The sequence below is a fragment of the Ursus americanus genome, chromosome 1 (genome assembly GCF_024610735.1).
Source record: "Ursus americanus isolate L20-20 chromosome 1, mUrsAme1.1.p, whole genome shotgun sequence".
Taxonomy (NCBI): Eukaryota; Metazoa; Chordata; class Mammalia; order Carnivora; family Ursidae; genus Ursus; species Ursus americanus.
In genome coordinates this window covers 103,367,836-103,388,931 of record NC_142127.1, presented here as the reverse complement: position 1 = coordinate 103,388,931, position 21,096 = coordinate 103,367,836, and the positions used below count along the sequence as shown (strand labels likewise).

General features: G+C 43.5%; 1 protein-coding gene across 1 annotated transcript in view; it reads left to right on the top strand.

Annotated features, from left to right (window-relative positions):
• The window catches only part of DRC11 (dynein regulatory complex subunit 11), a 146,810-nt gene that overhangs the window by 61,861 nt on the left and 63,853 nt on the right, over window positions 1-21,096 (top strand). The window contains exons 7-9 of the mRNA XM_045794047.2: window positions 653-737; window positions 11,476-11,607; window positions 20,362-20,437. Coding sequence (XP_045650003.2) covers window positions 653-737; window positions 11,476-11,607; window positions 20,362-20,437 — 293 coding nt within the window. The remainder of the gene's footprint in view (window positions 1-652; window positions 738-11,475; window positions 11,608-20,361; window positions 20,438-21,096) is intronic.

The window sequence follows — 21,096 nt, the reverse complement described above, 5'->3', positions numbered from 1 at the left end:
AGCATGGCTGTCTCCTCTAATCCCTAGATTGTCTGCTTCGGTGGATTCATGGAAGTTAGAAATAGTAAATACACACGCCTCCTGAAATTCCTCAATATTAAATTGCAAAGTCTGCTTTTTTAAAATGTAGAAATTATATGGTGACACACAGGAAAATTACTATTTGGAACCCATATGAAATGGAACCTTAGCCTTATGGAAACCCAAAGCATGCCCACGTATTTCATGCACTATTACTAAATTTGTCGTCCGAACAATTCCATCCTTCTGTTTCGTTTCAAAATCCTGTGTTTATCCTAAGTTTTAAACAGGAAGAAGTGATTTGTGCTTCTGTCTTCATTCCTAAGTCAAGCACAGAGGACCTCAATAATTAAAAAAAAAAAAAAAAAAAGGGAAGGAGAAAAATACAATCTGTTCTACAGAGAGGTGTGTCCATCCCGGAGTAACAATTACCTGGAGGAAGCAAAGCTCTAGGAACAAGGCCGGGTCCTGCTGCTCCTTGGAGACAGTGTGTCTGGCCACAAGAGGCAGGGAGCTTCCCCCCAAGAACCCTCCCCTGTTTCAATGACCAGGAGAAGAGCCAGGGACTGGGATGTGTGACAGAGAGGATGGAGTTCATTCCTACTTAACTTCCCTCTTTTTTCCTCCTCAGGAACTTAACTGGCACATTTCCTGAATACCCTAACGTGGAAGAAGGAGGGTCCGCCATTATCTTTTCCAACAAGACCCCACAACAGGTATGGAGATGCTTGAGAAACAAAACACAAATCTATTGTAATCCCATTTCTTTAACCTGTAACCTGAGTGGGTTCACTGTGTTATTAGGTTTGGGTTATTTTCCTGCAAATATTTACATGGAAATATTTTGATGTTTCATCAATTATGTACCTTTAAGTTTATTTCAACATGAATTCGTTCTTTCTCCTGTCTTAACCTTTGAAAGAGACGCGACAACATGTGGGGCTTATTTTCTTGGTAAATTTTGAGCAGCTTGATTTCCAGGGCCCTTTATGTTCTGGTCCCTGCTTGCCCCTCAGTGTCATCTGCTGTCCCCTTGCCCCTGTCTTCCTGCCATGAGCCCCAGTGCTCCGCTGGCCCGCCCTCCTCATGCCCTGTGTCACTGCACCTTCAGTGCCTTTGTGCACGTCACGCTCTCCCCGCATCCCAGGCTGGCCTTCGACCCCTCTCCCCTGCTTCATTCCCACATCCCAGGCTGGCCTCCTACCCCTCTTCCCTGCTGCATTCCTGCATCCCAGGCTGGCCTTCGACCCCTCTCCCCTGCTTCATTCCCACATCCCAGGCTGGCCTTCTACCCCCCTTCCCCTGCTTCATTCCCACATCCCAGGCTGGCCTCCTACCCCTCTTCCCTGCTGCATTCCTGCATCCCAGGCTGGCCTTCGACCCCTCTCCCCTGCTTCATTCCCACATCCCAGGCTGGCCTTCTACCCCCCTTCCCCTGCTTCATTCCCACATCCCAGGCTGGCCTCCTACCCCTCTTCCCTGCTGCATTCTTGCATCCCAGGCTGGCCTCCTACCCCTCTTCCCTGCTGCATTCCTGCATCCCAGGCTGGCCTTCTACCCCCCTTGCCCTGCTTCATTCCTGCATCCCAGGCTGGCCTTCTACCCCCCTTCCCCTGCTTCATTCCCACATCCCAGGCTGGCCTCCTACCCCTCTTCCCTGCTGCATTCCTGCATCCCAGGCTGGCCTTCTACCCCCCTTCCCCTGCTTCATTCCTGCTCACCTGTTGAGAGTCAGCTCTTCGAGATACTGATGTTCTTCCGGAGAAACATCTCTGTCGATGCTCCAGTGGCATCTGATGAAATTGACTTGTAAGGCTGTTTTTAGAGATATAAACTAGGAAGAGGAAAACTGTTCTTAACCTCAGAGTATTTATCATAGAAACCAAGGGAAAATTGACACCGTGCTCCACCGTGGAACACTAGACATTGCTATTAAAAGTGAAACTCATACTTATATACTCAAGCTGATAAACTGGACCACATAGAACTCAAATGGCCAAAAATCTCATAATTGGAATTAAAATCATATGATAAGTTGGAGAAAATATTTGCAACATAGGTAACAGTAGCTATCTTTCATATGTAAAGAGTTCTTAGGAAATAATAAGAAAAATCTAAACACCTCAGTAAGAAAGAAGGCAAAAAATGTTAACTTAATTTTAAAAACTTTAAAACTCACTACCAAAAAAACTCAAATATAAAACAATGTTACTCTATGTCTTTTCACCCATAGAATTGGTAAAAATTTTAAATCATGATAATCGCTGGAGTTGGTGAGCATGTGGAGAAAAGTCACTCCCATGTTTTGTGGCTGGATACATAAATATAAAAATCAGCATGACCTTTCTGAGGAACATGGACCAAGTAAACATCAGATGTTTAATGCATATACTCTTTGACCCATAAATGCTATTAAGGAATTTATACAAAGCATGTAATAAGACAAGTTGCCGTAGACCGGAGACAAAAAACTTTTTCTGTGAGGGGCCATACAGTAAATATTTGAGGCTGTGGAATATACATTCTCTGCCACAACTACTCAACTCTGCTATTCTAGTGCGGAAGTGGACACAGACCGTAGGTAATGAATGGACATGGCTGTGTTCCAATAAAGCTTTATTTACAAACTGGGCAGCGGGCCAGATTTGGCCCGTGCAATATGATTTGCCGACCCCTGCCGCAGATGATTGAAAGAGCTGTTCGTGGCCACCCCGTTTACAGCACTGACAAAGAGCACAAACTATTGCTCGTGAGGAGGTAAGGAGCATGGAGCACTACACAGCAGTAAAAGCTCTGCTGTAAATCAGGGTTTCTCCACCTCAGCCCCCCGGTCAGCCTCCCGTCTCCCTGTGCTCCCCCGAGTGAGCCGTCGGGGTCAGAGGGACGTGCTCTTCCCCCACCTCCCTATCGGGAGCTGACACCACCAGCTCCTGCTCCAGCCTCTGGCAGACTCCTGTCCTCCTCAGACCTCAGTGACCACATACTATCCACCCTGCCCTTTGGCAGTTCATCAAGCCCTGCCTTGAGTGGCTGTCCTTTCGACCTGGTGTTATTTCCCTTCGTTACCCGGTGAGGTCTTGTCCCTGCAGCTAAATTGTCAGGCCCAAGTTGTGTCTTGAAAGGCCACAGCCAGGGGCCAAATGCGTTTCCTGTTAGTTTAGAAAGGTAACGATTCCAGGATTAAGAATGCTGGTGCATTCCCACCAACAATGTAGGAGGGATCCCCTTTCTCCACATCCTCTCCAGCAATTGTTGTTTCCTGCCTTGTCAATGTTTGCCATTCTAACTGGCATTAGGTGGTGTCTCAGTGTGGTTTTGATTTGAATTTCCCTGATGGCTAATGATTTTGAACATTTTTTCATGTGTCTGTTAGCCATTTGTATGTCTCCATTGGAAAAGTGTCTGTTCATATCTTCCACCCATTTTATGATTTGTTTATTTGTTTCTTGTGTATTGAGTTTGAGAAGTTCTTTGTAGATCTTGGATACCAGTCTTTTATCTGTAGTGTCATTTGCAAATATATTCTCCCATTCCGTGGGCTGCCTCTTAGTTTTTTTGGACTATTTCCTTGGCTGTGCAGAAGCTTTTTATCTTGATGAAGTCCCACGAGTTCATTTTTTCTTTTGTTTCTCTTGCCTTTGGAGATGTGTCATGAAAAAGGTTGCTGTGGCCAATGTCGTAGAGGTTGTTGCCTATGTTGTCCTCCAGGATTTTGATGGATTCCTGTCTCACATCGAGGTCTTTCATCCATTTGGAGTTTATCTTTGTGTATGGTGTGAGAGAGTGGTCAAGTTTCATTCTTTTGCATGTAGCTGCCCAATTTTCCCAGCACCATTTATTGAAGAGACTGTCACTCTGGAAAACAGTGTGGAGGTCCCTTAAAAAGTTAAAAATTGAGCTACCCTATGATCCAGCAATTACACTACTGGGTATTTACCCCAAAGATACAGACATAGTGAAGAGAAGGGCCATATGCACCCCAATGTTCATAGCAGCATTGTCCACAATAGCTAAATCGTGGAAGGAGCTGTGATGCCCTTCAACAGATGAATGGATTAAGAAGTTGTGGTCCATATATGCAATGGAATATTACTCAGCTATCAGAAGGAACGATTTCTCAACATTTGCTGCAACATGGATGGGACTGGAGGAGATAATGCCAAGCGAAATAAGTCAAGCAGAGAAAGACAATTATATGGTTTCACTCATATATGGAACATAAGAAGTAGGAAGATCTGTAGGAAAAGAAAGGGAAGAAGAAAGGGGGGTAAACAGAAGGGGGAATGAACCACGAATCCATAGTCTCTATGGACTCTGGGAAACAAACTGAGGGCTTCAGAGGGGAGGGTGGTGGGGGACTGGGATAGGCTGGTGATGGGTAGTAAGGAGGGCATGTATTGCATGGTGCCCTGGGTGTTATACGCAAGTAATGAATCATGGAACTTTACATCAAAAACTAGGGGTGTACTGTATGGTGACTAACATAATATAATAAAAAAATTAAAAAATTTTAAAAAGTGCTGGTGCAATGTCTACATTGTATACACGAGAAACATTCAAAAGTAGGGTTAATGTCGACTAAAAACAGAAGAAGATGAAGATGTCCTGGTTAACATGTTAAACTAAGACAAAGAAGGCCACGAAGCAGCATGACTGTAAAGACAAGTGATGGAAGAGTCTGGACGGGGTAGAGGGGATGAACCGCCACTCAGGGGGCTCCTTCCCTGTGCGCCTCCTTCCCTGGGCCGACGTCACGATTAGATGAGGTGACCCGTGCAGTGTACCTGCCGCAGGTCACACGGAGATCTCACAGGACGTCACAATAATTGTCACCAAGGAGAGGAGGAGGATGAAGAGGCAGACCAAGCATAACCATTACAGCCTGTACATAAAGAGTCAACTGTATATTTGTTAAAAAAACAAGCAAGACAAGCTTTCTACAAAGTGAGCGTAATCACTGCTCCCAAAGACGGCCCAACGCACAGAGCCACAGATTAGTCTTCCTTACAAGTATTAATCCAAATATGCAACCTGAAATATTAGCACCCAAACCCAGCAGCACATTAAATAAGCAAAACACCACAGTCAAGCGGCATTTAGTCCAGATTGCAAGAACGGCTGGGGTTGAGGATGTCTGTGAATACATTGCACCCTATAAAGAGAGCCAAAAGGGAAAACCATGAGTGCATCTCTGTGGATGCTGGTTGGGCCTTTTACAATTCAACGTCCATTCTTGATTTTTAAAAACGAAACAATTAGTTGTGACCAAAACCATCTGTGTGAAAAGCCTAAAATATTTACTCTCTGGCCCTTTACAGAAAAATCTGCAATTCCGTGTCTATGCGTATAAAAATACAGGAAGAAAGTAAACTGCATCTAAAAAGTAATTATTTCCAGGATGGGAAATTTTAAATAATTTTTTTTGTATTTTTCATATTTTCCAAGAGAAAATTTTTATGATGCATCATGTTGCAAAACTCTGGCAACAGAAGAACATGTCAACATTAGCTATATACTATATGTTTACAAAGAGTAGACATATTTCAAAATATAAGTAAACATTTTCTCTGGAAAAAAAATAAATGCATAAAAATAAAATAAAAATGAAAAAAATTAGAACATAAGGATACTTCTTTAACATGACAAAGTATTTCTTAGTTCAAGGTCTAATATTATGCTTAATGGAAGTCACTAGAAATAATTCCACCAATGTCATGAAAAATGCAAGGATGGCCATTGTCTCTGCTGTCCACTAGGATCTATGAACACTGTTGGACACAGAAAGAACATAGAGATATAGAAATTGGAAAGGAAAAGGCAAAATGATCACTTTTTGCAGGTATGCTCTACACTTAGAAAAGCAAAAAGAATAAATTGAAAATTAAGCGGTGTGAGAAGGAAGACGGGGAGTTACAGAGGGCAAAAGCTTTTGTGTACAAACAGCAGCTAGATAGAAAATACAACAAAACAGTCCATTTACAACAGTATCAACAACACAGAGATAAAGCATTCAGGAACAAACTTAATAATAAATGTGTGTTCTGGGTAAGGAAAAGTTTTAAAAAGTGTGAGGGATGAAATGGAAAGAGGGAAAAGCACACTGTGTTCTTAGATAGGGATATTCCACATTGTAAATACATCACTTCTCCCAAACGTCATCTGCACGTGTGATGTGATCTAAACAAAAATATCAATGGCATTATGTTGGGGGCAGGGGCAGACCACACAGAAGGTGACCAACCTGATTGTAAACTTGAGGTGAAAGTAAATACTCAAGAATAACCAGTAAAATTCTGAATGTGATAACACAGTATAATGAGAAGGAAGTAGCCGTGCAATATTGAGCCATGATTAAGAACCCATTGGCACAGGCAAATAACTAGAAAGACACATCAGTGGAAAAGAATAGAAAGTCAAGAAATATACCCAAATATATATGCGAATTTAGTACATAACAAAGATGGCATCGCGCCTTTCTTGGGGAAGGGGGAAAATTTAATAAATGGGATTAGAATAACCAGGTTGTCATCCGAAAAAAAGAAGAAAATTAAATCTCTGTTTCTTTATACCTCACCCCAGAATGATTCTAGATGGATCAAAGACTTAAATGCCAAACAAAACAAAAACACAAAAGAACTAGAAGAGGCCAAGGAAGAGATATTATAACCTCAGAGTAGGAAAGACGTTTCTACCTCTGTTGCACAATCCAGGGGTTATAGAAGAAAAAAAATGAAATTTTAAATGATACACACAAAAATTTTCTAACCTGCATGGCAAACAGACCCCAAGTGCAGTCAAATGACAGATGACACAGTAGGATAATTACTTGTAACAAGCACTACACAGGAGATCATTTTTCTCATATATAAAGAGCTCCTACAGCTCTATAAAAAAAAAGATCAATAACCCAATATTTTAAAAAGCCAAAGGATATTAACAGACATTTCTCGGAAAAGAAAATGTACATGGGTCTAAAACATAATAAAAGATATTCAACATATAAAAAGATCAACCCCACACATAGAAACGCAAGTTAAAACTACACTGACAGACAAAATTGATCAATTGAACCTCATCAAAATTCAAAACTTTTGCAGTTCAAAAGATGCCATCAAGAAAATGCAAAGACAAAAACAGACTGCGGGAAGATATGAAAACGAATCCCTGATAAGAGATTTGTATCCAGGATAAACGAAGAACTCTTGCGTCTCAAGAAGACAATTCAATCAAAAAATGAGCAAAAGACTTCAATAGACAATTCACAAAGGATCATATATGAATAGCTAATTAGCACATGAATAGATGCTTGGTATCATTAGTCTTTAGGGAGGTAAAACTTAAAACTGCAATGAGGCCATTTCATTCCCACTGGGATGGCCATAATCAAGAAGACAGACAGTAACACAAGTTGAGGGTGTAGAGGAAAAGGAGCCCTGCGATGGTGCTGGTAGGAGTGCAAAATGGCGCGGCCGCTTTGGGAAACGCTTGTCCATTTCTTAAAAGTTAAATAAACATGAACGTACCAAACGAGCCGGCTGTCCACTGTTGGTACTCTATCCAAGAGAAATGAAAATGTGTCCATATAAAGAAGTTTGTACGTAAATATAGGAGCATTACTCATTATAGCCAAACATTTGGAACAGCCTACATATCCATCAGCTGGTGCCTGGATAGGCCACTGTGGTGCATCCAGCAATGGAATATTATTTGGTGATAAAAAAGGAAAAAGCAATTGAGATGTGCAACAACATGGGTAGATTCAAAACCATGGTGCAAAGGGAAAGGAACCAGACCTAAGAGACCACACATGTTATGATTCTATTCCCAGGAAACGTCCACACAAAGTGAACAGAGGCCGGGAGGACATTAGCAGAGGCCTGGCAAGGAATGGAGGAAAAGGAAAGAGACTGACAGTGGACTTGAGGGGTCACCCTGGGGTGATGGAAATGTTCCCGAACTGGCTGGTGGTGATGGTTCCACAACTTGGTAAATGTGCTAAAAATGATTGAATCGCACCCTTGGAATGGACGGATATACACTATATAAAATATGCCTCAATAAAACTATAATATATTATGTTATTATAAAAGAAAACAGGTGGTGGGCCAGATCTGGCCTTCAGACCGTACAGTTTACCGAAAATATGGTGGCTGAGTTCCTGGGGCATAAAGTGCGCCTCTCACTTCGGGAGGCTTTGCAATTGCTGAAAAGCATGAGCAAAATAAATTCAGCACCGACATCTTAAAAAACCCCAGACAACTACCGTGACAGACTATTTCTGCAGCCGTTCAGTTGACAAACATAACAGACTGTGTCACACGGTGTCAGAGCATATGGGGAAAGCAGCGCCCGCCCGCAGGCCTGGCAGAGGCGTGAGTTGGCACAGCCCAACGGAGGCAGTTTGACAGTATTACAAAAGTACATACATACCCTTGATCCAGCATTTCTACTTTTAGAAATTTATCCTGCAAATACGCTCAGGCACCTGCAAAATGATAGTTGCAGCATTTATGTGTGTGGCACTATCAGTAACAGCAGACGATTGGAAACAACCTAATTCCATTGGTAGGAGAACGGCCAGATCATCTAAAGTGCACCCATGAAAACAGAACAAGGATGCTCTTTCTGCACTGCTACGAAAGCCAGGGACATTATGAGGAGCGTAATGCACAACAGGACAGTGTGTACAAGACACTGACATTGCAAGAAAATGACCAAGCTATGTTGACATCGTGTGTGTGTGTGTATACATGTGTACATATTTGTGTACTTCGGAAGATTTGCTAGAGTTGAAAATCAAGAGCAAAACAAATTCAACATTGGCTTAAAAAAAGAGACAAACTCCAATCGCATACCATTTTCAAGCGTGTGGTTGGTGAACGTAACACAGTGATGTGTGTGCGCGTGCGTGTGTGTGTGTACGCACGCATATGTGCAGCTAGCTATATAAGATGTCTCTGGAAGCACCTCCAAGGTATCGGGGCTGCTTTAGAAAGCAGATCTTGCTGGCTGGCTCACAGCGTGGGAACGGGACGTTTCACAACTTGATCTTTTGTAAGTTTTGAATTGTGGGCCGCGTGAATGTATTTATCAAAGTATTAAATTAATAAACTAAGGATATAGAGGAAATAAATAATACGATGGAGAAGGTTTTACAAGATACACTGAATTGTATGTTCCACAAATAAGGATTCCTCCTTTTTGTAGCTACTCACAGTTTAGACATCAGGTCTTTTTTTTTTTTTTAAGATTTTATTTATTTATTTGACAGGGAGAGACACAGCCAGTGAGGGAGGGAACACAGGCAGGGGGAGTGGGAGAGGAAGAAGCAGGCTCCCAGCGGAAGAGCCCGACATGGGGCTCGATCCCAGGATCCCGGGATCACGCCCTGAGCCGAAGGCAGATGCTTAATGACTGAGCCACCCAGGCGCCCCACATCGGGTCATTTTTTAAAAATGGTCTGTGCATTTCTGAAAGCTTCCAAACTTCCAAGGAGCAAAAACGTGTTCACCTTTCCTAAGTGCTCCAAGCGTAAAGGTCCAGAGCAGCCACGATTTGGCTCTATGAGTTGAAGGGAGCCTGATCCCCGAGGAAAACATTGCCACTTGGACAAGGGACTTTTAATTCCATCCAAAGACACGCTTTTTATTACCAAATCATATGCACAACACATACGTCACCTTTTAGGCTCACCAGCACCCTTTTCCTGAGCCTCACCCCACCAAGACCTTCACGGGAGCCTAGGGGAGGTTGACCTCTGGATAGTGGGAAGGGGGCACATGACTAATGACTATAACGTTGTTGTTTTTAAGTCCAGATGGTACCAAAATATCCTGATTTGTTCAGGGTAAAGCTGTCTTTTATATTTTTAAAAATGTGAATAAACTCCTGAGAATAATATATGTATAAATATCAAAAATATAATACTAGAGGGGCGCCTGGGTGGCTCAGTCATTAAGTGTCTGCCTTCGGCTCAGGGCGTGATCCTGGCGTTCTGGGATCGAGCCCCACATCAGGCTTCTCCTCTGGGAGCCTGCTTCTTCCTCTCCCACTCCCCCTGCTTGTGTACCCTCTCTCGCTGCCTGTCTCTCTTTCTGTTGAATAAATAAATAAAATCTTTAAAAACTGTATGTATATAATACTAGAAAATAAACTTCTGCACTGTCCTAAATCACTAACAAGGTATAAACAAGTAGACTTGCTCCCAGGAGGCTGGTTTAGTACAACGTAGTAGAAGAGAAAGGATACTAGCCCTTTTGTTTCGTTGCCTACCTTCCTCTCCAGAGGTAACCACTGCACTGAATTTGGTGTTTGTCATTCTCGCATATATCTTTGTGCTTTGACTACATATGAATTTATCCTGAAACTGTAGAGTGTTGCTTTTTTTATTTACCCAAATGCATTTTGTATGCTAGGATAAATTTATGTACGTTGTTCCACACCTTGCCTCTTTTCTTTCTACGTTGTGAAGTTCGTCCTGGTTAACGTCTGTTTGAATCCCAGCTCGGCACTCACCCGCTGTGTGTCCGTGGCCACGAGACCGCGCTCTTTGTGCCCTGCTCTCTTATCAGTAAACCGGGCTGGGGACAGCTCGCACCCCAGGCTGCGTTTAGCGGTAACCGAGTGCATCTTTATGCGGCTCTTAGAACCATGCTTGGCTTATCAGAAGCCCAACGGATGGAAGTCCTGACTGGATTTTAGAAAATGAAACAAGGAAATTAGGTCCCAGAGATGTTATGCCACTTCCCTCGGTCACATGACCAGTGACGTGACGTAGCTTCTACCGCCTCACATCTCCCAGAAGTCTCTCTGCCACAGCAAGTGGGAGCTCAGCAAACATCTATTGTATAGAACAGATTACATGGTGTTTTACAAACCCTTACTAATTCTCCAGTGACGCTAACCCGATGTGAGCCAGGTACTTCTTAAGAAATATTTAAAATTTGGGGAGCATAAGTAAGGTTTTGTCACTGTAGAAAATACAGGGGAAAGAAACCAACCCTGAGAAGAGATGCGTGATCCTTCATGGGAAAGCAAAGTGAGAGCAAGAGCAGCTGTCGTGTGGAGTTCAGGCAGGGAACTCCGGGTGTCCTCAGCTCCACCGGGGAAGAGGTGAGGGCGGGCTGGCACCCTGGCCGCCGCAGAGACACTGAGGAAGCCATGACCTCCCTCACATTCACAGGAGCCCTGGGGGTGAGAGTGGCTCTGAATTGGCAGGGGGTGGGGAGCAGGGAACTGGGTTCAGAAATGTCCAAACTCCCCCTCATCTGCCCCCTGAGATCCGACTGCTGCCTCACTGATGAATCCAGCCAGAGGGAGGCGGCAGTCGTGATGAGCAGAGCAGGGAGGGGGCGGGCACTGACCAGCACAAACACTTCCTCCGGACAGGAAAAGCAGTCCTCGTCTTGATCGGGCTCCATGGAATCGTGATGCTTACTTTGTGTGTCTTGCCAGGTTACTGAAGATATTATTGCCAACCAAGAAGAAGAGGAGAAAAACAAAAAGAAGAAAAAGAAGAAGAAGGCCAAGAAAACCAAGAAACCTAAAAAAGAAAAGGAAAAGAAAGGCACAAAGGAAAAAACCAAGGTAAGGAATTTAGAATTTTAGAAGAAACTGTCTTTTAAGGGGCTTTTTTGCTTTGAATCTGTGGCATGGTCTCAAATCTCCTGAGATTGCAGTCATTCGTTTCCTAGGAAACCGTTCCACCAACTGTTTTTCCGTATTTTTTTATGTTGCTCCATCACTGGTCATCATCCTCTCTAGGACTTATAATAAATACCTATGAGGATAAAGGTGGTTTTAGTGACTTCGATACTTGATGTGTTATTCAAATATGTGATAGCTTTGAATTTTTTTCCCTCAAAATAAATGATCCCCCTCGTCTTTCCTCAAGGGTAGAGACCGGGTGACCACTGCAAAGTCAAAATAATAACTACTTTAACCAAGTGTGTTTGTTCAAATTTATCACTTCATGTTGACATATTGGATATATTTTGTTGGAAGTGTTTCTTACTACCCAAAGGAAATCAGAATTCAAACAGTGTCACTTTGGGCCAGGCCTCCCCTTGTACAGTGAAAGAGGAGGTGCTGCTATCTTGGGGCAGGAACTGGAGGGGTCTTCACCTTCGAGCACGTGGGGAGGTGTGCTCCCAGGACAGCTTTGTCCCAGCAGAAACCTCATCTATGGGAGATGGAGCTCGGGTTGGAAGCTCGAATCATACTAAAGCGTGATTATGTTTAAAGTAGCATTTCTGCACAGACAGCTCCTCCTTCACAGCTGACCAAAAGTCCGATCTGAATTGACTCAGGAGAATGGATCCTTACGGGTTATGGTCCATCCATGACTCTGTCCAGAGACAGAGACCCCACTCTTGCTTCAGGCAGCCATGGTCACATTCCTTGTGTGGGTTCAGGAGAGAAATGGGACAGGCTACATCATCAAGGACAAATGATTGGACCAAGGAGTCAGGAATTGTGAGCAGGCAAGAAAGGAGGATGGTGGATATACAATGACAATACCCAAACTCCTGACCTTAGGGGAAAAGCTCTCAGTTTTTCACCCTTGAGAATGATAATCGCTGTGGGCTTTTCATAGATGGCTTTTATGATGTTGAGGTATGTTCCCTCTATCTCTTCACTGTGGAGAGTTTTGCTCAAGAAAGAATGCTGTATTTTGTCAAATGCTTTTTCTGCACCTGTTGAGAGGTTCATATGGTTCTTGTCCTTTCTTTTATTAACATGATGTATCACATTGATTGGTCTGTGAATGTTGAACCACCCTTGCAGCCCAGGAAAAAAATCCCACTTGGTCATGATGAATAATCCTTCTAACGTACTGTTGGATCCTATTGGCCAGTATCTTGGTGAGAATTTTGGCATCCATGTTGGTCCATAATTCTCCTTTTGGGTGGGTCTTTGTCTGGTTTTGGGATCAAGGTAATGCTGGCCTCATAAAACAAGTCTGGAAGTTTTCCTTCCATTTCTATTTTTTGAAATAGCTTCAGAAGAATAGGTATTAGTTCTTCTTTAAATATTTGGTAAACTCCCCCTGGAAAGCCATCCAGCCCTGGGCTCTTGTTTGTTGGGAGATTTTTGATTACTGCTTCAATTTCCTTGCTGGTTATGGGTGTGTTCAGGTTTTCTATTTCTTCCTGTTTCAGTTTCGGTCGTTTACAAGTTTCTGGGAATGCATCCATTTCTTCCAGATTGCCTAATTTGTTGGCATATAGTTGCTCATATATGTGCTTAAAATTGTCTGTATTTCCTTGGTGTTGGTCATGATCTCTCCTCTTTTATTAATGATTTTATTAATTTGGGTCCTTTCTCTTTTGTTTTTGGTAAGTCTGGCTGGGAGCTTATTGATCTTGTTAATCCTTTCAAAGAACCAGCTTCTAGTTTCGTCAATCTGTTCTATTCTTTTGGTTTCTATTTCATTGATTTCTTTAATCTTTATTATTTCTCTAATCTTTATTATTTCTCTTCTGCTTGATTTAGGCTTTATTTGCTGTTCTTTCTCCAGCTCCTTTAGGTGGAAGTTTAGCTTATGTATTTGAAACTTTTCTAATTTTTTGAGAAAGACTTGTATTGCTATGTACTTCCCTCTTAGGGCCACCTCTGCTGTATCCCAAAGGTTTTGAAGAGTTGTGTTTTCATTTTCATTTGTTTCCATGAATTTTTTTTAATTCTTGTTTAATTTTCTGGTTGATCCATTCATTCTTTAGTAGGATGCTCTTTAGCCTCCAAGTATTTGAGTTCCTTCTGAATTTCCCCTTGTGATTGAGTTCAAATTTCAAAGCATTGTGGTCTGAAAATATGCAGGGAATAATCCCAATCTTTTGGTACTGGTTGAGACCCGATTTGTGACCCAGTATGTGATCTATACTGGAGAATGTTCCATGTGCACTTGAGACAAATGTGTATTCTGTTGCTTTAGGATGGAATGTTCTGTATATATCTGTGAAGTCCATCTGATCCAGTGTGTCATTCAAAGCCCTTGTTTCCTTGTTGGTCTTCTGCTTAGGTGATCTATCCATTGCTGTGAGTGGGGTGTCAAAATCCCCTATTATTATTGTATTATTACCAATATGTTTCTTTAATTTTGTTATTCATTGGTTTATATATTTGGCTGCTCCGAGTTAGGAGCATAAATATTTATAATCGTTAGATCTTCTTGTTGGATAGACCCTTTAAGTATGATACAGTGTCTCTCTTCATCCCTTACTAAAGTCTTTGGTTTAAAAATCTAATTTTCTGATATAAGGATTGCTACCCCAGCTTTCTTTTGATGTGCATTAACGTGATAAATGGTGCTTCACCCCATCACATTCAACCTAGAGGTGTCTTTGGGTCTAAAATGAGTCTCTTGTCCATCGACAGATGAATGGATAAAAAAAGATGTGGTATATATACACAATGGAATATTACTCAGTCATCAGAAAAAATGAATACTTACCATTTACATTGATGTGGATGGAACTAGAGGGTATTATGCTAAGTGAAATAAGCCAATCAGAGAAAGACAATTATCATATGATTTCATCATATGTGGAATTTAAGAAACAAAATGGAGGAGCATAGGGGAAGGGAGGGAAAACTGAATAGGAAGTCAACAGAGAGGGAGACAAACCATGAGAGACTCTTAGCTATAGGAAACAAACAGGGCTGCTGGAGGGGAGGTGGGCGGGGGAATGGGGTCACTGGGTGACGGGCATTAAGGAGGGCATATGGTGTGATGAGCACTGGGTGTTACATGCAACTGATGAATTGTTGAACTCTACATCTGAAACTAATGATGTACTGTAGGTTGGCTAATTGAATTTAAATTTTAAAAAATACCCCAACTCCACATAAATGCAACATCTTGCATTTATGAAAGCCGACATTTTGTGATGAAAGCCAACGTTTTGTTAAAATCCCTTGCACGATTGCAGCTACCCAGCTGGAGGCAATTGCCCCTTTTGCAAGGCTCATCATCTGCACCATGATCAGCAGAAATCTTCCACCTGCCCCCATGTGTCTTTGTCCATCTCCTTAACCATGTTCCACTGCTGTGAACAAGAGAAGAGAGACCCCTTACTGATCACTCTGGGCACAACCCAGTCCACCTCCGTCCCCAGCTACCCGGTGTGTTGTGCTGACCCCTCACCTAATTCCTCCCCAGGAATTGTTCTGGGTCTAAAGGAGCTGCTCCATGCAAAGTCCCACCACCCACCCCAGGCAGCTGTATCCAGGGATAGCCATGTTTGGGTACAAAGACCCAACCCCCTCCTTGGGACATCTCTGAAGGGTTCTCCTAGCTCCTGGGCTCCCTGTGGGGTCAGCTGACAGCTCACATCCAATTGCATCACAGCTCAGTGGCACCAGCTTCTCTGCCCAGTGCTACTTCTCTCCCTCCATCCCTGTGAGTGGTGTTCCCAGTAAATCACGGCCTCCATCTGAGTGTTTCCAGGGAACCCAACCCACGAGGCCACCTGTTCCCCTACTGCTCTGCTTGCGCCCCAAAACTTCTAACTTGTTGCAGAAAAAAATAAGAAGAGAGCTTAGTTGATAGTTAATTTTTAAAACCCTCCCCTCACTCTGCAAGATAATTTTGAAGCTGTGCCAAAGAATAAGGACAACTGGAAGAATTTCAATTTTATTCTAAGCATTCTCTTCCTCTAAATATGCATTAGGGAGTTTGACACTTGGTAATTAAAAATTCACTGTTAATGAAGCTTGTTCCATAAAAAATTTGAAATTACCAGCTATGCAATCTGGTCTTTGTTGAGTGAAGGTATTTTATTAACTAGCTATTAAAGAGTCATGTAATGATGAACAGTTGGGACAGAAATCAAAGTTTGAGGACATCAGCACTTACGAAGTAGTTGCAAATGAAAGGCAACATCCTTCAGAGTTACTTGGAACTGAATTTATTCGTGAAAAGTGCAGGTCCACACAGAGACAATGTGATCATAAATGGTAATCTCTAATGAAATTGATATATTTACATTCTATTGCTACTCATCTTTGAGGTCAGATTATCTTTTCTATTAACTTTTAGAAGTCTTCTTCTAGAATCAATCCCAAGGCATCTAGAAGCATTCTCAAGACAAGCTATTGAAATCTTGGTATGAGAATTGGTATTTTAATCTGTAGAAAAAGGCATCTATTACTCATCCTGGTTAAAGGGTAAGGCAGGGGAGAGAGGAAACTAGTTTAGTTTAGCTTGTGTAACCAACTCACCCCTTACGCTGTCTCACAGCGGCGTAGCTGTGGGATTATCTTTCAGGTATTTTTATAAACTTCATCATTTCTCGATTTCTAGTCCATATATAGTCAGAAGACTTGGGAAAGACCTCATATTAAAAACAAAAAACAGGATTATTTTAATATTTCTACTCACCTCCATAAATGGAAAATAGACTCTTGTCAAAATATCACATGAGTACAAGCTTCGTCAGTCCACAAGATGGTTACAAGTGAGCCTAAGTGGCCGCAGAGGGCCTGTTGACAGGGGTCTGGCGGTGAGTGGATCAGAAGGCTGGACAGGGACCATGGACTCCAGGCAGGATTCCAGGCAATCGCTGAGCCGGAGAACCAGAGGACAACTTCAGAGCAGGGATGACAGACGCCAGGGAGGGTACATGATGTGGGGTCGGGAAAGCTTGGAGCAGCCATGGATGAGGGAGAACCTTCTGGAGAAGTCAAGGGTCATCCTGGGGGTGGTGACTTGAGCAGACTTGCATTGCGTGAGTTGTAGTCTAAGGTTTGTGGTTTGCGGCCATGGTTGGGATGGCCTGTGGGTAAGGAAGTGACCAAGACAGGGAGACAGGTCCAGGCTGGGAGCACCATGAGACAGGAAGCAGGGTCAATGCAAGCCGAGGTCCCACCCAAGGACAAGTGTGAGCCAGGGGTCAGAGCACCTCAGAAGTTCGTATCCATGCACACGGGAGGATGCGTTTAAAGCCAAACGTCATTCACAAGGTCAAGATCGAAGCAAGTGAGTTCTGTTTACCTTGTTGATTTTTTCTGAAAATAATGAAGAAGGAAAGATACATCCAACTGGTGGTATGAAGATCTGGGCTCATAGTCAGCAGTAGGGTAACACCCTCCCCTAGCTCACAGAGACCCACGGTCACCCTTTTATGACTGCTTACCCTCCCACCTCAACCCCTTCCTGGGTTCCCCTCTATCTCCATAAATGTGTCTCAGAGTGACCTGCCCAAAACATCTCACCCCCTGACCCTAGCACAGCAGTGGGGAGCTCCTCTTAGACACTCTGTTTATTCAGGACTCTGAGGATTAATGAGTGTCCCTGTGGAGTCTTGAGACGTTTGAACCTGGAGGTGACTGGAAGGAAGTTTAAGGGTGAAGACTTGTAGGTTTCGGTGTCCCTGCTTGGATTTCAAATTTACTGTGGGGCTGGCAGCATGAGAAAAGAGAGGGTCTCTCTAATTGTGCACAACATTTTAAAATAAAATAACTGTAGGGGGCACCTGGGTGTCTCAGTTGGGCGTCTGACTCTTGATTTCAGCTCAGGTCATGATCTCAAGGTCATGAGATCGAGCCCCGATTCGGGCCCTGCGCTCAGCGGGAAGTCTGCTTAAGATCCGCTCTCTTGGTCTCCTGCTGCCCCTCTCCACCCCCCAACCCTGCTCGCGTGCGTGTGCTCACTCTCTAAAAAAATAAATAAATAAAATAAAATAAAATAAAATAAAATAACCCTGGCTGGTAATCTTACATTCATTTGACTATTTCATCAAAAAACTTTGCAAACAATTTAACAGTGAAAGCATGAAAGTTTTCAGTTTCGTATCTGAACCCATCCAGAGACCCTCTATCCTGAGATGCGGAAGGACAGAAGCAAAGAGATCCGTCTAGGGGTTTTCCTCTTCACCGGAGCTAGCACAGGGAAAACATACAAGCACCATAAACAGCTTCAAGATGGGCTTCCAAGAATTAATCTTTTCATCCCCTAGACAAGAAAAAGAATGTCTATCTTGTACCTTATACAAAAATTAACTCAACGTGGATCATGGACTCACATGTAAAACCGTAAAATCTTTAGGTAAAAAGAGGGGGGGAATCTTCAGGATCTAGGGCTAAGCAAACAGTTCTTACACTGGACACCAAAAGTATCCGTAGAAGGAATGATTGATAAATTGGACTTCATCACAATAAAAAACTTCTGCTCTGTGAAGAGGATGAAAAGACAAGCTAGGAACTGGGAGAAAATATTTGCATCTAGAATCTATAAAGATTTCTCAAAATTCAGCAGTAAAAGAGTTATCTTTCTGTTGGATCTTTGGTTTGCCAACCATCTCTCAAAGTGTTAAGGATTGCAGGTAAGGAGATCCCCTGTCAAGAACATGTGATAGAGGGGAATGCTAGCATGAGGGGCACATCTCTGCAAGCCAATAGCCATCTTTGCAAATGTGCTTTCAGCACCAAAGTTACGCCATTTGCCTGACAAGTCAGCCGTGTGGACCTCACGTTGGCTTTAGGAGCCAGAAAAGGAGCACTATGCAATCCATCCTTACAACTCCTTTCTCTTTGTTATTTTTCAAGCCATATGTTAAACCATTTGGAACTATTTTAAATGGATTTTATCTGTCCTGAGCACATGATCATGTGAATACTAAAGAGTCTTCTCTATATTCACCCAACTTCGTGCTAAATCCTGGGAAGAGCCTGGCACCCAGATACAGGACCATTAGCTTTAAAAGCTTCTGTTTGTCTGCGGTGCCCCCCAGCCTTTCCGTGACCCCGTGCCTGGCCCAGGGAGGCGCTCCATACTGAACCACTGAGCCACGTTCTTGTATTATTTTAGGGGCTTTCAACCAAAGTTTTGTCCTGTTTCACAAAGATGGAGAAGTGAGTGTTGTGAATTTCCAGAGGCTGCTGTCAGGAATAAGGTCGTCATCGTGGAAATGTCCGTATCGAGCATCCCCTGTGCCCACTGAAAGGCAGCGAGAGAGGAAGATAGCAGGAAGTGAGGAGCTGCCGAGCTCCGGAGGAGACAGAAGCCCTTAATCCAGGAAACAGAGACCCCGAAGATAGACTCCCTGAAATTGTATGTAAACTTCTACGTGAAAATGCGTTCCTCTGAGAAAAGGGCGTGTGTTTTCTTCAGGTTTCCTTCTGAAACGCTCAAAAACCAACACTTCCAGAAAGGAACAGCATTTTCTAATTCCCGAAAAGGCATGAGTGACTTTGATTCTTAATCTCAGTGGAATTGAGAGAAAAGTGTGAGCCGAAAAGTAAAATGACATTCTTAATGCCAGCTTGAAAATAGGAGAGGCTTAATTTTTTTTTGCCACGGGCTATCACAGTTTTTCGTTCATTTTTTTTTATTATAGTTAATAGTAATGAGAGCTCCTGAGCCGATTTTCACTTCTGCATCTAGAATTAGAGTATAATTTCACTGCTAGTTGAGTGGGAAATAATCAGCCTCTTCCAAATCACAGTCACCCCCCCCCACCCCGAGGACGCAGACCCTAAGGGACCAATCGGATTATCTGAAAGCCACTGAGTGACCAATCTGACATTTGAACCTGTATGTTCAGAGGTATTTGCCAAATGCCTGCACTTTAAAAATGTAACAGAGGTGGCCCTATTAGTACTTTGCCACATGCCGGTTCATGTGAAGGATCCCAGGTGGTCCTGCGCTGGGATTCTCGGACTCTCATTGACCAGGCTTTGGGACTCCCCCATCAGGTCACAGCACAGCCTCCCTTCCCGAGATCTGCTGAGCCAGAGAAGTGGGTGCCAGGAAGCATAAGCAAATCCTACACAGTACGGAGAGAGTCTTTTTCACAGAAAGATCCCAATACAGAAAGAATGGCTTCATGGAAGAGGACACATTGGCCTCAGACCAAAGAGGAATTTTACACAAAAGAAGATGGGAAAATGGAATTCTGATGAGAAAGAAGATGGCACCTCCAGCCTTTTCTTACTTTGCAGCCAGCTTGATGTCCCCACAAGCTGCTGGAGGGTGGCAGGAGGACTCGGGCTGGGATCAGCTTCCAGAGCAAAGAAGGAACCAGAACATCAGACGGCACTCAGGGCCTGGGGTACTCTGGGAGAGGTGACTGATACAGGGGCACCTCAGTGAGCCTGCAGGCAGAGCTAAGTTTCTAGAACCATCCATGCCCTGATTGGTGGACACAACACTCCCTGCTCAGACTGGCCAGCAGGGAAACTGCCCAGGTGGGTGGGCAAGGGGCTGGACCTTCACTCATAAACCAGCAAAAAGCCTGTGGGCCTTCCCATAATCCAGTCATCAGGATGCGTGCGCCTTGTACTGTCTAGTCCGGACAAAGTAGCCCTGTAATTAACAGACATGTCCTTCTTCTTTAACAGGAAGAAGATGAGGGCTGGAAAATGTCACCGAGTGTTTTCCTTCCCACGATGGAGGAAGGAAATAACGTGTACAAAGGTTGGTTTAGGAGAATACGCGGGGCAACTGGGGAGTTTCCCGGTCCGGCCAGCATGACCCCTGGCCCTGGCACCCGGCTGTGTGGGGACGAATTCGGCGCTCAGTCGGGAGAGGCTGAAAACATGCAGCTCATAGCCCGGGCTTTCTGTCCGTCTCGATTTTACAATTCCTTTGCGTCGCCTAAAGGCAGAGGATCGGTCAAAGAGCCGGATATCAATAGTACGAGAACACAATCTAAACCTCCGTTCTGTTTTCGAACCCGTGGGACTTCAGCTGAACATTCTCTCGCTGGGAATGAAAGGGATTGTCCTGGGTTGTTTAAATGAAGAAAATCAATACCAGATGTACAATAACATGTTTTAATCCTGTCAGACCAAGACAGGTGCCCGCAGACTGACACATAATTCTTTTGTCCATTGTTTGGCATAATTAGCATAGTAGCTAGAATCCGAGGGGAGCTGCACGTGTAGGAATTGGTCTCTCAGACGTTTCTATTACAATTTACTGGAGCAATTATCCAGCTCCTTTGGCTCCACTCCATCCTCAGGATGAATCCCAACACAGAAAGACCGGCCACGATGACCCCGGTCATCGGTGCTCTTTGGTAATTGCTAAAAAATGCAGTAAGGGTGTGGAGTATTTCCAAACGTCGGTCTTGT